The sequence below is a fragment of the Lissotriton vulgaris genome, chromosome 4_1 (genome assembly GCF_964263255.1).
Source record: "Lissotriton vulgaris chromosome 4_1, aLisVul1.2, whole genome shotgun sequence".
Taxonomy (NCBI): domain Eukaryota; kingdom Metazoa; phylum Chordata; class Amphibia; order Caudata; family Salamandridae; genus Lissotriton; species Lissotriton vulgaris.
The window spans coordinates 1,516,405,195-1,516,421,974 of NC_141691.1; the positions used below are offsets into that span (position 1 = coordinate 1,516,405,195).

General features: G+C 42.0%; 1 protein-coding gene across 1 annotated transcript in view; it reads left to right on the forward strand.

Annotated features, from left to right (window-relative positions):
• Nucleotides 1–8,200: 8,200 nt before the first annotated feature.
• Nucleotides 8,201–16,780, forward strand: part of MRPL15 (mitochondrial ribosomal protein L15) — a 35,626-nt gene continuing 27,046 nt past the window's right edge. Inside the window, exon 1 of the mRNA XM_086965755.1 lies at nucleotides 8,201–8,355. Coding sequence (XP_086821881.1) covers nucleotides 8,251–8,355 — 105 coding nt within the window. The 5' untranslated portion in view covers nucleotides 8,201–8,250. The remainder of the gene's footprint in view (nucleotides 8,356–16,780) is intronic.

Below are 16,780 nucleotides of genomic sequence, written 5' to 3' on the forward strand. Positions count from 1 at the left end.
GATGAGGTCGTCCAGCATGAAGACTTGTTGGGTCAGGCCATCCACCTTGGTCTGGAAGCCTGCGATGTCCGAGCCGATGGATTTAGACTCGCCCGTCAGAGCTGAAATGTTCGCATCCATGCCCTCTAGGCAGTGGTCCACAGTGGTGATCTCCTGGGGGATGCGATCCACGGTGGTTTCCGGAGGACTGGCTGAGGTGGGTCGGGCGGATCCAGAGCAGGGGGAGATGCATGGGGGGTGGACATCGTTCGAGGCTGGGTGAGGGCCTCAGAAAAGAGCAGCTGCAGAGCAGGTTTGCCCATTGCCTTGCCAGGAGACATCACTGGTCGGTGGGCCTCAGTGGGCGGACGTTTCATGGTACATCAGGGGGTAGCGATGTAGGGGGCCCCGGAGGAGGCTGCAGGAGATTGAGCATCACCGCACATGGTCCCCCAGTGGTTCGGTGGTGTCCATGAGAAGACTGCGCAGGCGGTCGGCAGGTACACTGGTGCTGGCGGTGCAGTAGCCATTGAGAGAGGGGCAGACGGAAGGCCCCAGCACAGGCCCAGGCCCAGCATTCTGCGGTCTCTGTGAGTGCTCACCCTCAGGTGGTCCAACAGTCAGAGGAAGGCGCTCTGGATCATGCAGGGATCCATGTGGCATGCAGGTGTAAAAGGCACAGTGCTCCTCAATTCCCCCAGCGGGCTCTGCGGATGAAGGGAGGGCCGCATGGTCCTAATGCCGCCTGAAGTGAACGGGCCGCTATGTCTGCTGAGGTCTGCCCTGACAGGTCCGCCGCGGTGTAGAAGTGGTGGGATTGCGGGTCTGCTTCATGCTACCAGGTCTCAGTCACAGTGTGACAGGAGTACCGGTGCCTGCTGAAGAAAGAAGAGAGGGAGGGGGGACAGTATCAGTGGTCAGTGAGTGCGCCCTTGCTTCCCCTTGACCCGGAACAGCTCACCGTTATCCGGGCCATGGTGAAAAGGCCCAACTGTTGAAGAGCAGCCAACCTTACAGGCGAGCGGGCTGCAAGCAGTGTCTTTTGCGGGGACAGGCAGGAGCCTCTTCGGGTGCAGGCAAGGAGAAGATGGTGACTTCAGGTGCCGGATGCCGCCTGGAGGTAGGTCGCAAGTCAGCGCAGGCCACCCGCCTGGGGTGCACCAAGTGGTGGCGGCGTCATCAGGGCTGGGGGATCACACTTGGTGGGTCAGGGGCCGGAGCCGCGCCTCACTGGCAAGGTGTGTTGCAGGTATGGTGGGGGTACAGTGTTTCAGACCCTACTACCCTGTGAGGGGGCGCACCTGTCGCCCTATGTTTCTGTCAGAACTCCCTGCTGAGATCGGCCAGGCCGGGCCTCTCACAGTGTTGTGGGCAGCGGCTCCTCCTCGTGATGTAGGCCTGGCTCGCCTCAGTTAGCTCGGGACCTGGAGGAAACATCTGATAGCCCAATGATGCCTTCCCCCACAGTTTTGGTGCCAGTGGCAGGTACCCTGAAAGCAGCCGTGTTAAGCAGCCGAGGCGGGTGGCAAGTTGGATGAGCCCCCGCTTTGCAGAGGACACTGCAACCACAGCCCAGGGCCCATCTCTTTGTGGAGATCCAAATTCAAGCAGCTATCTCCATTTGTGGCAGAGCCCGTTCCCTACATGTGTAACTTTCAATTGGGAACAGCTATTGAGTAGGAGTTTAGGCCCTCTGAACTCAGACTGTAATAACACATCTTTTAGTAAAGGTGTTTTTTAAATTGAGTGTTTGAAAAATAACACTTTTATGAATTGGGTATTTTCTTGTGTACCTCTGCCTGTTTGTGTATTTACTGTCTGGTTTTAGAGTGAGAGGAGCTGGGGATATGCATTCACTCTAGACAGTCACAATGTTGGTTGAGGTGTGCCCTGTCTTTCCTGAGGGACTCATAGCCAGGCTGAATAGACCTTTCTGCATTTAGAGTGGTGAGAGGAGTTTTCACTAGCACCTGACTATGCTCTGTCTGCTCAGCCCAATGCTGTCTCTACCTCCTGTAGTAAAGTTCAACCAAGGAGGACAGACTGGTTTTTACTGAGCTCAGATACTCATGCAACAAAGACTATACAAAGAAAATGGGGAATAATTATTGGCCCTGAAACCCCAGAACTTTAGATCACTTCTGAAATCATGAGGAACCTCTCCCAAGGAAGAAGAGCTTAATAGCTGTAAGGAGGAGCCCTGCCCCTTTGCTGTATGATGCTTTGCTGAGCTGGCCTGCAGTTGTTGCTTCTGCCAAGCAAAGGACAAAGACTGGAACTTTGATGTGAAGCTGCTTGTGAAGAATCTCCAAGGGTTTGTGTGTGCTTGCTTCCTGTTCTGAAGTCTCAATGACACAAAAACTTTACCACCAGCTTCCTTTAACTCCACTGCTGGGAGTTCTGACCTGCCAGGAGATTCCTGTTCCAGTTATAGGCCTCTTGAGTTTTTTCCTGTTGCTGGGAGCTGAAAAAGCTTGATGAAACCAAGAAAATTGATGCATAGCCCTTCCAGCTCCTGTTTTTCCAATGCAGCACCTCTGAGCTGGAGACATTTTCGTGCTCCGCCACCGTGCTGCTGAAGAATTGACGCAGTGCCTACCAGGGGCTGAAAATCTGTTGCACACTGAGTCTTGTGCACCGATCCGAATTCTTTGCACCAACTCCAAAACAGACCCTGCTGTGTAACTGAAAGAATCGTGGGAGCGCGGCTGAAGAAATCCATGCAGCGCCTTTTTACAGCACCCGTATCTACCTTCGGCATGTCCCTAATTTCCACGCATCGCACCTGTGCAGCAAGTTCTCTGATGCATCCCCCACAGATCAGCACCGTTTGGAATCAATGCATCGCTTCCCCCTACAGTCTGGATTTGATACATCACTTTTCCTGTTGCAGCAGAACTGTTGCATCGCCTCCCCAAGGCGTTTTTCAACGCTGCCCTTCTCTGCAGCTGTTTTGCTTTGTGAATTTTTACGTATCTAAAGGTATATTGTGTAAAATCACGCATCCATAGATTTCTATTGACAGAATTGCTTGAAACCTTTTAAAAGTCATATTTTGAATTGTGAATGTTTGCTTTTTGTCGTTTTGGTCTTGTTTGGTTCAGATAAAGTTATTTTATTTTTCAAAACTGGTGTGGTTTCGATTTGTAGTGTTTTCACTGTGTTACAGTGAGTCTGTGTGCAAATACTTTACACATTGCGTTTGGGATAAGCCAGTTTGCTTGCACCAAGCTACCAAGGAGTTGAGCAGGGTTATCTAAAGTGTGTAATCACCTTACCCTGACTAGAAGTAAGGGGTCCCTTCTTGGACAAGGTTCATACCTCTGTCAACTAGAGACCCCCATTTCTAACAGTCTCTAGCTAGGAGCACATACTATATTGAAAGGACACTAGACATGTTGCAAAAACAGGTGAATATATTATCAGCATCCAATAAAGGAAGATCGCCCGATGGTCTGTCGTCTTCGTCTTCGTCCTCGATTCCCACAGTAAACGTCCATGTCGACATGGAGTTATTCAAAGGTGGCTACATTGTATTACAAACAGTTACATCAACAAAGGTTCTCATGGGAACCTTTTGCAGGCCTACTCTATTAGCTGTATGGTGGCCCATTGTGTAATAATGAGCTGCTTCATGGGATTCTGGTATGTCATGGTTAGATCACGAAATGTAAGCTGCATTAAGCATCTTCTTTTCGTAAATACGCTTTTTCATTGTGAATATGTAGCACATAAAACAATCTTAATACAATAAAGTCATATGGTATGAGAAGAAGAGAAATACAGTTTGCATGAGCCTGCACATTTCAAATAAAGGACAGGCTCTATATTTCAGTCATAACGGTAAATCATTATTTATGAAAGGCTTTTATTTTTCTTAAAGGGATAGAGAAGAATAAGTATAGTGTGGCATAGCAGTTGGAGAATGATAGTAATGAAAGCTTTCTGCAAATTTAAGCAGCATTTCCATTTTTGCATGTTTAATAAAAGCACATTTTCTAACATCTACTTTATTATGAATTTCTATGTTAATGTTTTTAACACATTTCTAAATTATTATGTAGGTACATTTTTCATTAAAATGTTTAGCTTCTTCAGCTGTGATACAATTGGTTGTCATTCATGTTAAGTTTTTCTAAAATTGGCTAGTGTTTCCTAAGCCTCATGGGAGTTGTAGTTCTTGCCTACTGCTATTTAAAAATTCAAGAAAGAAAATCATAATAGGAGCCTCTGGTCTTGCCAAAGAAAAAGATGCAAACAATTGTGTGTGGAGGATTGGGTTCCAGTCAGGAAACCTATGAGAGTGCAAAAAGGAGAGTCTGTGTATTCCTCACAAACTAAAGTGCTGAGTGCCAATACTGATGATCAAACAAACAAAGTATTTTTGGCAATTCACAAAATGTAAATGACAACAGAGTTATTCGTAGGACTTGAAAAAGGGTCCTTCCTGCAAAGTGTGATGATTATGGTTTGTACTGAACTTATCATTGAGTATTTATTAATTGATTGATTTTATTTATTTTTTAAAAGAAAGGAGGTGTTGCATTGATGGGTATTTATGAACATTCATTGCATGGTTCCTGCTTGGAAGGCATGTGGATGTTGGATTTTGACTCAATCAATGTTATAATGGGATGTGGAATGTTGCTGTAGGTATTTATGGGAGGTGGTGGAATCTTTGGAGGCTTTTCCTTTTCTGGTCTTGCTGGATGATGTATTTACTGTACTCATCTTGTGGGCCTGTTTATTGAAGTAAAATACTTGAAACTTTCAGGCTGCATCCTGTCTTATTAACAAGCATTTGCAATGCAATATATCTCGCCTTTGCAAGAGTTTAAGCTATTGGCAATGTAAAGGACAATGCCTTTTAATGATCTGTTTTGATAATTAACACATAAATTAAAGGCATTGCCATTTACAATGCCAAAAGCTCAAACTCTTGTAAATGCACAACCTATTTCATTTTAAAGAATGAGCTGCCATTGTCCCGGGCTGCTTGGAAAATGAAAGCACACATGGCGCAATGAATGTTGCTGGAAAGCATGTCGTGCCTGCTGTAGGAGAAACTTGTTAAAGAAAATAATGCTTAAATAGACATGCGGTGTAACAACAGAAGTAACAAGCGTTGGCATAGCCAATAGGTCTCGACTTTGGGACCTTATAAGTGGTTAGCCAGAGCTATCGCCTTTGTTAATGTCTTTAATCTGTGTTGAGTCTGCCTTGACACAATAAAGAGAAATATTTGCTCCTTGTAAAGATCATTATCATCGTTAGGAGATGCAAATGTGACTTTGATGAAGTTGCACTTATGGATGATGTTTAAACAACAATCTAGCAAGTTTGTACCTGCGTTAAAATAGTGTACAAGAGATTTTATTGTTTTTGCGCTATAATAGTTTCTTTTTTTAAAAGTTTACCAAAACACTCTACCTAACACTACTTTCATTTTTGACCCACTGTTTACACCTCCATGTTACCATTGAAACAGAGTCCCTCAGCCCGTTACAGTAAAATACCTTTCATCCCTTAACAACCAGTTCCCAATTAAAATATACACACGATCAAAAGCAAACAGACGCTGAGGAGGGACATGGCACAAGACAGTGCATAAACGTTTCGGAAATATAAATAAGCATGCGCGGAAAAGCAAATTATAAACAGTTGGCCCCAGAAATGTGTACGCATGCAGCAGCTACAGGTTTAAATTAAAGCAGAGCTGACTGTAACTTTCATGCTTCATACACAGGGGAGAGCATTATTGTAATGCTCTTATGTTACATTATAAAGACACAATATAAAGTTTTAGTAGCCAAAAACAGAACCTTTTAAGAAGCGCTATATAAAAAACTGATTTTATTAGCAAGGGTAATTTTTAGACAGCTGCTTAAAACACAAGAACACATTTCCTTTTGGAAGGCATAGGGAGATTAACTGATTTGACCAGAATCACAGGATGGTGAGCCAACACCGTGACTCAAACATGGTTCCCCAGCTTCCCACTCAGCAGCTCTTGCCATTACCCACATCATTGTGCTTTAGGGAGATTGCCTGTCGTTGTGTTCTGTGCCTATGTTCTGTTTTTGTATGGTTCTATTGCAGAGAGGGCTTCTGTGCCTCTAATGTTATGTGCAGTGCGCCACAGTGATGCAGTGCATCAGGTGTTGGTGTGGAAAGAGGTACTGTCCCTCTCGTTCCTTAGTAAGCGGCAGACTGAACACTCTACGCAGGGTACTGCATATAAATATTACAATACTCCATAGATTATCAGAACTGTTCCGATCTTAAACTCTCAAAATAAAACTCAGAAAAAGTAGTGTTTCAATCTGTAAAAGTAAGATTTGCATAGTCTTACCAGCACATGTCAAACTTTAAGAAACATGAGGAGCCGAAGAATCACGTGTTTCAAAAAAAGGTAAAAAGTATGCGCAGTAATGTCTTGAACACAAAGGGCGCTTCACAATCTTGAATAACATAACAAACAGTGTCATCCCATTTCTCAGACTGTTGTAGGGCATGAATCCTTCCTAAATGCAAGCAGCTAATTTGACAGAAGTGTCTGCCTCGAAGAGCAACAGTTAGTAACAAACCTGGGTTTCCGGTAACATGCCCCCCTAAAATAACAAACCTCGCAAGTGAGGCGCCCTGCGTGTGTCACGGGACTCAGCACTAGAATCTGTGCCCCGTTCAGCGCGGTCAGCCGTGAAGAGATGAGAGTCCCAGTGTGTAGAAGCGGTGCACGTTTGTATTTGGTCTGCTCTAATGTGGGATTTTATTTTGTTGCTTTCATGGATCTTAAACTACGCTCTAGTCATTTTCTTTTGCAACTCCTTTCAAGTTAATGGTAGCTTTCAAAATGGAATAACACAAGTAAGACAAGCATTGGACGCGCGGGGCGTTTGAAGGTGAAACTCGTGGGACTGCCTGTTATTTTCAAACTTATAACACATGTACAAAAGGAGTAACAGCTTCCTGCCTCTGCACCGCTCCCAGTGAAGCTGCTGCGGCGCTGTGCTGTAGAATAGAGATAGGATCTCTCATGTGTTTTTGTGCATGTGTATTAGCGATCAAACTTCATTAAAAACAAGCATTGCTGTGTGGCCGTGAAAGTGACGCGGCTGCAAAAGTGAAAGTCATCACACCCTGTAAGGGTGCCGCGAGCGAAGCGCTTAATGAGCCATGACGGAAAGCAGATGGTACCTGTGCGTGTAAACGCGCACATAACCACAAGCTTTAGATGCTCTGATACCTCCGGGTCTAGCCAGCGCTATATAAAACTTTTCAAATAAATAAATAAACAAATAAATAAATAAGCAAAAGTGTGTGGTCGGATTTTTAAAGCACACCTACTAAATGTCTCGCCTTACAGCGTCTGCGCTGGCTAAGGCGAGACCTAAAAAAAAGGCCAGTCCACATGGGAGGTTAAAAATGAAGACAAGGCGGTACTAAGGAGGAACTAACAAGCCTATTAACGAATCAGAAGCCAGCATTTACAAAGGACAATGACACAAGGAAATTAAAAGTATGGGCGGAGCTTTAAGTCCATACTCGAATATAACATGCCTCGCAGAGCATAGGGTGTTTTGTTACATCAATTCAAGATGGAGAACAATGTAAACACAGTTATGTTAGTATAAGCTTGGTTTCCAAAGTATTCAAAGCAAACAAAAAGAAAACAACTCTCACAACTTCCAATGTTAACACAGAAAAAGTAAGAAGCTGACGACTTTCGAACTAGGAAATCATGTTCGAACCTCGGCGTCGCTAAACATCCTGTGCTTCTAGGCAAGTAACACAACCTCGTCAGCTTAAATGCCTGCGGGGAGAGTTCGCACTATAAAAAAAAGCAGAAAATAGAGAAACAGTTGTAACCATTGGAACATGGCCGATTTGTGCTGGAGGTATTCTATGGAAAGCTCTTACCGTCTTCTATTTCAATGTAATTTTCATACCCGAAAACGGAATCATATATTGCATTCGACGGTTCGTACGAGTTATCTTTTAAAGATATAACAGTAATTCACACTGAGAGGAGAAACGGTGCTCAAGACAGTGGTCTTTTCGGGCGTTTCTAAGCCTAAAATCCGATGCCATAATTGTCTGCCATAGCGCCCTCGCATGTCTTATCCACACCTAATATGGCCGCCATCGAGAAGTGTCTTGTTTAAACCTCACTGTACTGGGTCTGAAATGGTGTTTGCTCACTCTTTAGTCGCTCTTCTATGTCTCCGACTTCAGCGCATCGTTTCAGTGTCCTTGGCTTTGGCAGGAAGCATGGCAGCGTCAGGGGGCGCAGGCGACAAGGGTTGGCAGCTTCTACGGAGCCTCCCCAGAGTGACCCTGGCTAATCTCAGGCCCAACCCGGGTGCTAGGAAGAGGGTGAGAGACGGAAACAGAGAGGATCGAGAAGTGCAGTGTTTATATTTAGCCCTACTTGCGAATTCATAACTATCCCGACAGGGCCACTTAATAAGGAAGACGAGCACATCAGCTTAAGCATTAAATGATAATTTCTCAAGGTTCCCTAGATTAAGATGTCTTCCTGCGCTAAGATATGCAACGCAGCCCTCGTTGAATTTTGTTGGCGTTTTATACCTGCCCAGCTTTCTTTTTCGTTGCCTTGTATCGTATGCGTTAGGGTAATTCCCACCTCTTTAGCCCTTTAAAGTGTGTAAACTGACCAGGTGATCCCTAGGGCTTCTAGACTCCGAGACGTTGAGATCATATGTGGGCTGGCTTCTTAGTTTTGCTTACGGGATGTGTGTTACTCTAGGATGTGAGCGTTGTTACTTCCTTCAGGTGTTCATTGATTAATATGATCTGGTGGGGCCCAATGGCACTTATCTTTGGGTACCAACACTTCGTTTTCCTCACTAGTCATTGATGCACAGTAAGAGAGAGATAAACATACAAGGGGAAAGGAGAAGGAAGAGAAATGTGGGAAAACAGTGAGAACGGAGAAGCAAGGTCCAAAAGATTCTGCAGGAGTAACATAAAGGGATAAGGACTTCCTAGTAGCATATTAAAGTGGCATAAGGTGGCATCTCCACTAGGAACCCCTGGTATTCGGCACCCCCTATTTTCTGATAGCACAGGCCGAAGGCTTCTGAGCATAACTTTGGAATTATTCTTTAACAAGTTAAGCAGCGAGGGCCCATTGTACGATACTGGCATTGTACTGGAATTTCTTTGTGGTTTAATAGTGGGGATCATAGTCTGGTGTGAGTTTCTCTGTGTTTGAGTTTCACCTGGGGACCAGCAACACTCGTGTATTCATGCGCCCTGAACTTTTGAAATGCTGGTTTTGATAGCTCTTAATCAATGCTTTAAATATAAACCTAGAAGTGCAGGTATATATCTTTAGAGTGCCTGGTTGCTCCTGATTAGTGCTGGTACTCTTCTGTTAAATGTATTACAGCAGTGATGAGAAGTGCAGATACTCACGCTTTCAAATTAAAAAATGCAGGTGCTCGGTACCGTAGAGTACCTGCCAATTTAAAGCACTGCCCTTTATCCTTCCACACAGCAGGACAGTGAATAACATTGATTATAGGTGGGTGAGGCAATGAAAGCCTGAGTCAGATCCATGCTTCTGGCTCAGCTTGAGATCTGCTTGGACTCTCCAGCCCAGCTTTCACGTGGGTCTGCCGTCCACCCATGCTCTAAACTCGTGCACCAACAATTAAAGACAAAGCAGTAGCATTTACCCTGATTGAGAGAAAGAGGCACCTATCGAGTGTTGATTTTCACAAGTTGAAACCAGAATAATTCTGATCAATCACAGCTTCCTCACTTGACCAAAATTTGTGATCCTAGGCAATTGTTATTTCACCGAGCCTACTTTTGCTTTCGTATTACATGAGGGCACCTTTAAATGTGTAACTTCAATATGTTCAATGTGCAAACATTTCTTGTAAATGTTTAAATAAACTATAATGCTGATCCATTCATAATAGAAATGTAGGCCACGTCTATGGTACACATGACAACTGTTTTGCCTCTTAGTTTACTATTGGCATTGTTTTCAATGCAGGGCCATGAATGTAAGTTTATATTTAGAAACTATCACTTTTAATGCCTCTAGTGCAGTAATACCATCTAATTTACTAAGGAGAAGCACTTCTGCATTAAGAAAATACATTTGTATTTTTAAAGAGACTTTATCATATTTCTACATATTTGTTGCACAGATTACTGGCCAAAAATGTCATGGTTCGGCTCATGCACAGGCTCTTAGAGCCAAAGCAGATCCTTGGTTCGTCTTTCCTCATTAATGTGCAGACTCACCCACCTCTGACATTGATGGCTTGGTAACGAGTTCCTGTGGAGAAGCACATTGAATTTTAAAATTGTGCTCATTGCCCTTTCTGTGTTGAGAAGAGAAGTTGCAGTTTAAAGAGAACTGTATTGTCTGCGGGCTAGATCTTTTATAATTGTATTTGATACTTCCCTTCTACCTATTTGTGTCCACTCCTGGTGCTGCCAAAGTTTGCTTTTATTAGTTAAATATTAACAGCGAAGGTCTGCTGCTAATGTTATATAGTGGGGTCAAATTTAAGATAGTACTAGCCCTCAAATCGACTTGAATAACTTGTACCGTTCTACAGAAAATTTTGAGCATTTGGAATTCACTCTCCTTTCTCAAGAAGATTGCCCAAATGTCAATTCCACATGGCTTTGTCAATCACAAACCAAAAATGTATCTCCTTCTTCTCTTGCCCAAGAAGTCATATCCCTCAGGATTTGGAGTGACTCAAACTCCTGTAAGATATCTCATGTCAAACACACTGTGAAATTGTCCATAATAACAATTTTCTCCACAAGGAGACTTAACCCCTTGTCAAAGCAATCTCAAATACGGTAATTACTGTAACTGGAAGAACATGTATTTGTAGTGTCTTCCATTGTGCGACCATCAATGAAATATTTATGAAATGACCCAGCTTCAAGAAGACCATCTGCATTTTATAGGATTTCTTTGTATGTTTGTAAAGCAAACCCTGTTAGTAAAGCCAGTACATCATCTTTATTTTCACTAGTTTTTTTAAACAGGCGCCTCATCGTTTCCAGGTTTGTCAAAAAGTTTAGGGAGACAATTGGCTGAATTTAAAAGTCTTAAGGTGAAAAATCTGCAAGGCATGCTTACATGTTATATGTAAGATTTATAATGTAACTGCATTTAGCACAGCTGCCTTTTCTGGATTTCTGAAGAAGTTCCAACTTGGTCTCTCTCCAAATCAGACCACCAATGCATCTAGATCAGGGGTCTCCAAACCGGTCCTGGAGGGCCGGATCCATTCCAGATTTTTTGGATATCCCCATTGAGATACATGTAGTAATTTTAAAATCTGGCATGGATCCGGCCCTCCAGGACCGGTTTGGAGACCCCTGGTCTAGATATTTATGAAGTTAGTCACCGACTGTGGTGGCATGTGTCACTAGCGGTTTAAAATGAGCACTACATGCTGAATGCTTTCAATAGTGGTTGCAGTGTTAGCTTTCTAAATTTCATATTAAAACGATTTCAAGCCTTCTATGTTAAATTTACCTAGTTGTTTCTATGTATTTGAAGTTCCTTTGAGAGTCGATCATCAGTTAATACTTGGAAGTAAAAGTACTCTGAGAATCTGTTTTTTATGTTTAATCCAACAACCTCGATCTTTTTTCACCAAACATTATTTTTGTTTTTGTTAGATTCACTGTCAGTTGAGTTTTAGTGCAATATTTGGCAAGTATAATTACAAATGTTTTAGGCATTTAATCAAGGAGTAGGTTGTCATTGGCACACAATGAGGAAGTATTGGGTCAATTTTTGGGAGTAAGCGGTTTACCCTCTGTAGTATCATTTCTATATTTGATTAGAAAATATTGATCAGCAGATGGGTTGGTGTGCATCCATGCTTAACTCCACAGCAAGAACCAGCCTTGTCAGGTACAAATTCGCTGCCATTTGGGCATTTTTGCAGCAAATGTGTTAGTAAATCGCAATTGCACACTTCTCAACAATGAAACTAGTAGTTCTTTGCTTTCCAGCTTCACCATATGAAGCAGCTTCCCTATCGCATAACAAGCCTGTCCATCTGTTTGGAGCAACCCTTGTGCCAATAATAGCACTGCACACAGACTTGAGGACAGATGTTCACCCTCTAGACCAGTAGTTTTTAACATGTGGTCTGGGGACTCCTAGGGGACCTTGAAGCCTCCTGTGGGGGGTTGTGGCTGCTTAAAAAGTGTAATAATATTAACAGATTAGTAAAGTGTATATAAATAAAGAAGCAAAATGTAAAATTGAGAATTCTAAAACGTTCTGTAAATGTGAAGTCATTTTAAATTGGAGGCTAAAAATTAAGTTTGTGTTCTCAGATTGATTCATGAAAGCAGTCATTACAAGTGCAACAAACAGAATAAAATATAGATGATGGGTGGCCTTGGTTGAATTTCGAAAAGTGCCAACCATCCCATTTAAACTACATTTTGAGTTTTTTAAATATTTGTTTGTGAATTAAATAAAATATTTGCATTTGTGTATTTTGCAGTTCCAATCATTGAAATTGATGAGGCCAGGCCCACAGGCTTCGCATAATGACTCAGTGGGGATCCCCACTTTTCAATAATGATTCATCGGAGTCCATGGATTCCAGTATATTCAGTGATGGTCATCAGGAGTCAAAAGGTTAAGAACCGTTGATCTAGGCAATTCTTTTAATGCAGTGCTGCCCAACCATCTGGACCTGATGCCAAGGAGTTTTTTCATAGCTGTAATCACCAACTCCATTTTATTAGTAAAGTGGAGTTTGCTGGATCATAGTTGAGACTTCTAGCTGAATCACGCCAAACTACTTATAAGCTTCATCTTTCCACTTCTTTGGAATGGTGACATTTTTCACTTCCCTTCTTGGTCCCTAGAGACTTGGCAATTAATTACTGAATTGCCATTGTTTCTCAGCTTTGGATTGCCTTTAACATTTTATCCCAGTTATGTGACACTTTCTTTACATTCTTTATGAGGTTCTTTAATTGTTTTTTTTTTAAATGGGGAACATCTCTGATTTTGAGAGCAGTTGATTTCTAGGCACATGCAAACGTATGTGTTATCATGCCTTTCGGATATAAGTGAATAACCATTTTGGGACTTTAGAGGAGGCAAAATATACTTTGATTTCTTAATATGCTGCCTCAATATTTATCTTAAAAAATATATAACTTTAGCATACGTAGACACTTTAATCTGGGGTACTTCATACAATTGAGGCTCTAACTGAATGGTTAGCATTAGCACAAGAAAACCTGTTTGCAGTATTAAAAAAATAAGAGAAATCAGATTAAGAGTTATGCCTAAATCTAGCTTCAGTACTACAATTTACTTTCTGGTGACTGATCAGGCATTCATATCATCCTTTTGAGGTGGGCATTTTAGTTGATTTAAAAAGTGAGTTATTTTTTTAGATATCGGATTCACATGTTGGTTCATAATAGTCTTGGCATATATTGAGTCACAGCAATTAATCTGGGACATGTGGATAATGTTCATTCCAGTGGAGCGGAAATTAAACTGGGCTCCCTCAAGTCTGCCCTGAGCAGCTATGTAATCCCTTCACTGTGATTTACAGTGGGAATAAAATGTCCTCTCCGCTTCCATGCCTCCTTATTTCTCTAACAATTGGACTTGCACAGCTCTGCTGAGTTCACATGCTAGTCAGCTGATTCTCATCAACTATCCTGTACCATAGGAACAGAAACTCTTGTAATGTTGAGGTCATAGCCAGCAATTTAAACCACTTGGAGTTGGTCCTTAGATGAAAGGCTGATAAACATGATTATATTTCGATACACACTAGTTGTGAATTCTGGGTGCATCATGTCATAGATTCACAAACACAAATGTTGCACCAAAGGATACCGTTTAAGCTAATAAATATGTGTGCAAATTTTGCACCACACTGATCTGTGATGTGAGTCCATATACTGAGTTTTGCACTGGCAGGAATTATCTGTTTTTGATGCAGTAGGATGATCATAATTGCAGCTTTTGTTCTTCAAGGTTTATTATGGGGTCAAACAAAAAGTCTTTCATAGACATTTTTCTCAATCCATGTAGCTGTCCTAGAGGTCTCCAAGCAGATATGCATCCTGTCTGGCGTGGGGATGTACTTTATGAAGTGCAATCCTTTTTTGGTTCATTGCACTAAGGGGCTCATGAAGATGTCGAGCGAAAACACCGACTCGGTCATGGGACTGACTGACACCCGGTCGTCGGTCCCTACCGCCTCAATAGGATGCGTCCGAACACTGTTCGGTCGTATTCCTATATTTAACTATCGGAGCATGCATTACGGCTGTAAATCGGCCGTAATGCATGCTCCCATAGTGAAATTGGAGGTGCAGATCAACAGGGGGGCACTATACGTGCTGCCTCGGCCTCAACCGGAGGCCGTGCACCAAAGGGGGCACTGCTGGGGAAAACCTAACACGCTTTCCGAAATGGTTTCCATATCGGACCGACCTGCATGGAAACCATGTCGGAAACCGTGCATTGTAATCTCAAGGGCGGAAAGATCCCCCCTTCAGATTACAGGCCTCATTCCGACTGGCGGTAGGGCTCTCAGAGCCTGTCGGAAGCCAGCCGGAATGACCGGTCCGATTCCTTTCTGACTGCCTCCATCAAGACGAGGCGGTCGGAAAGTAATCCAACCTGCATATTAGGATGTGGCCCTTTTCGGTCGGAGCCTTTCCAGGCTGTATTGTAATCGGCCCTTTTATATTTGTGTTGCACTAAACATGACAGTAGCGACAGTCTTTTTGTTTTGAATTAATATAATTGTATCACATCTTATCATTATTTATTTATTTTCGTATAAATTGTGTATTTATTTAACATTTTACTAGATAACTCGTGGGCTGCATGATATTGGGGTGCTTTATAGATAACCTATTTTCACATTAGATTTGGCAATACAAAGAAAATGTAAAGTGTAAATGCCCTAAGCCAGTGGTTCTTGACCTTTTATCTTCTGAGACCCCCCATGTAATCATTACAGGGACCCCACTGAATAATTATTGGAATCCAGAGAATCCTACTGAGTCATTACTGGAAGCCGGGGGTCTCGGCCTAAGCATTGTCGAAGATTTGAACCACAAAGATTACACAAAATATACAGAAAGAAGTATTCATCAAACAACTACACAAAAGATTACATTTTATTTAATTCATAAACACATATTTAAAAAAAAAATTAGTAGTAAGGTTGTAGTTTATCAAATTCAATTGAGGGCATTTATTGCCCACCCTATATTTATAATGTTTCATGCTTACGCTTGCAATGCTTCTGTGAACCAATTTGAGGTTACTAAATTAATTTGTATCCTCTAAATCCAAATTCCTACACATTAACAGATTTTTTTTTTAATTTTCAATTGGACATTTTGCTTCTTTATTTATATACACTCTACTAATCTGTTAATGATGGTTCATTTTCTAAGTAGTCATGGATCCCCTGAGCAGGCTTTGCGGCCCCCTTTGGGATATTTAGGCTGTAGTTTAAGAACCACTGCAAGGCAGTTTATTTTTTAATGAATGACTACAACAATAAATAGGTATGCAATAGGTGTATTAATTGAAACTCGTAAGGCATTAGGAACTGGCAGACAGTGTGACTCTTAAGATATTTCTGAAAGCATGAAGTGCATGTTTCTCCCTAATTTCTGGACGAGGGATTGCCAAGTGGTAGTTGTGACAACCCTGAAGGATTTCTTTAGAACTGTTTTGGAATGATATATCTGAAGTTGGATGGTAGTTCTCATTCTGTAAGCTCTCTGGCTACCATTAATGTAAAGCATTTTAGCTAAATAAGGAGGTTTGTTCTAATGCAGTAGTATCAAATATTTTCTGTAATGAGGGCTACTTCTCATCAGTGAAAATAGTCATGAGCTACTGAAGGCCAAGCAACTCGCGCATCGTTACCAGACAACCCCTCGCCCAGCTTCACTGACTTTAAACCAAATGTCCATGGTGCCCAATACTATGGGTTGAAGAAAATACTGTGACTAGGGGTAATTATGGTGGGGCTGCCATGTACGCCAGTGAGTGCATGGTCAGTGGGGATGTATGAACATGTGTGTCAAAGAGTGGGATATGTGTGTAGGGGTGACTGAGCTTGCGTTTTATGTACTTATGGCACATGACATACCTGGCGCCATATGTGGCACCATTACTCATACAACATTAAAAAAAAACATTTTATTTTTAAATGGGAAAAATTTAAGTGCAGAAAAATATTCTGCAAAAATGGTGCTAATAGGGAAAAAAATTCTGCACATTATATTTCTCCCATTAAAAAGAAAATTACTATATTTTTCAGTTATAAATGTGGCACTGTGTCTCCAGCCACTGGAAGCAAAATGCCTCCTGTTGATAAATGTGACACTATGAAAAGGGAGAAAAATAATATGAAGAGTTAACCTAATAAATAGGTTAACTCTTGATTTTAATTTCTCTCATTTAAAAGAATTCCAAAATATATTTTTTTTCTCATGCTCCAATATTGAGTTGAGAACTGCTTATATTTAAGTGTTAAATATCTCAGTGCTTTAGCTCTGAACCTCTTTCATCCGCATGGGTCATAAATCTAAGTGGAGCTCTGCTTATTGTCAGGCTTTGCTATCTGCAGCCTTATAATAATATAAAATACATATAGCCTTTCCTTAACTTTAAAAGGAAAATTCAACACTAATTTATTGCAGTTCTTTGTTAAAATGGAACTGAAAGCCGTGAGCTGCTCTGAAGGCTTCTGCAAACTACTAGTAG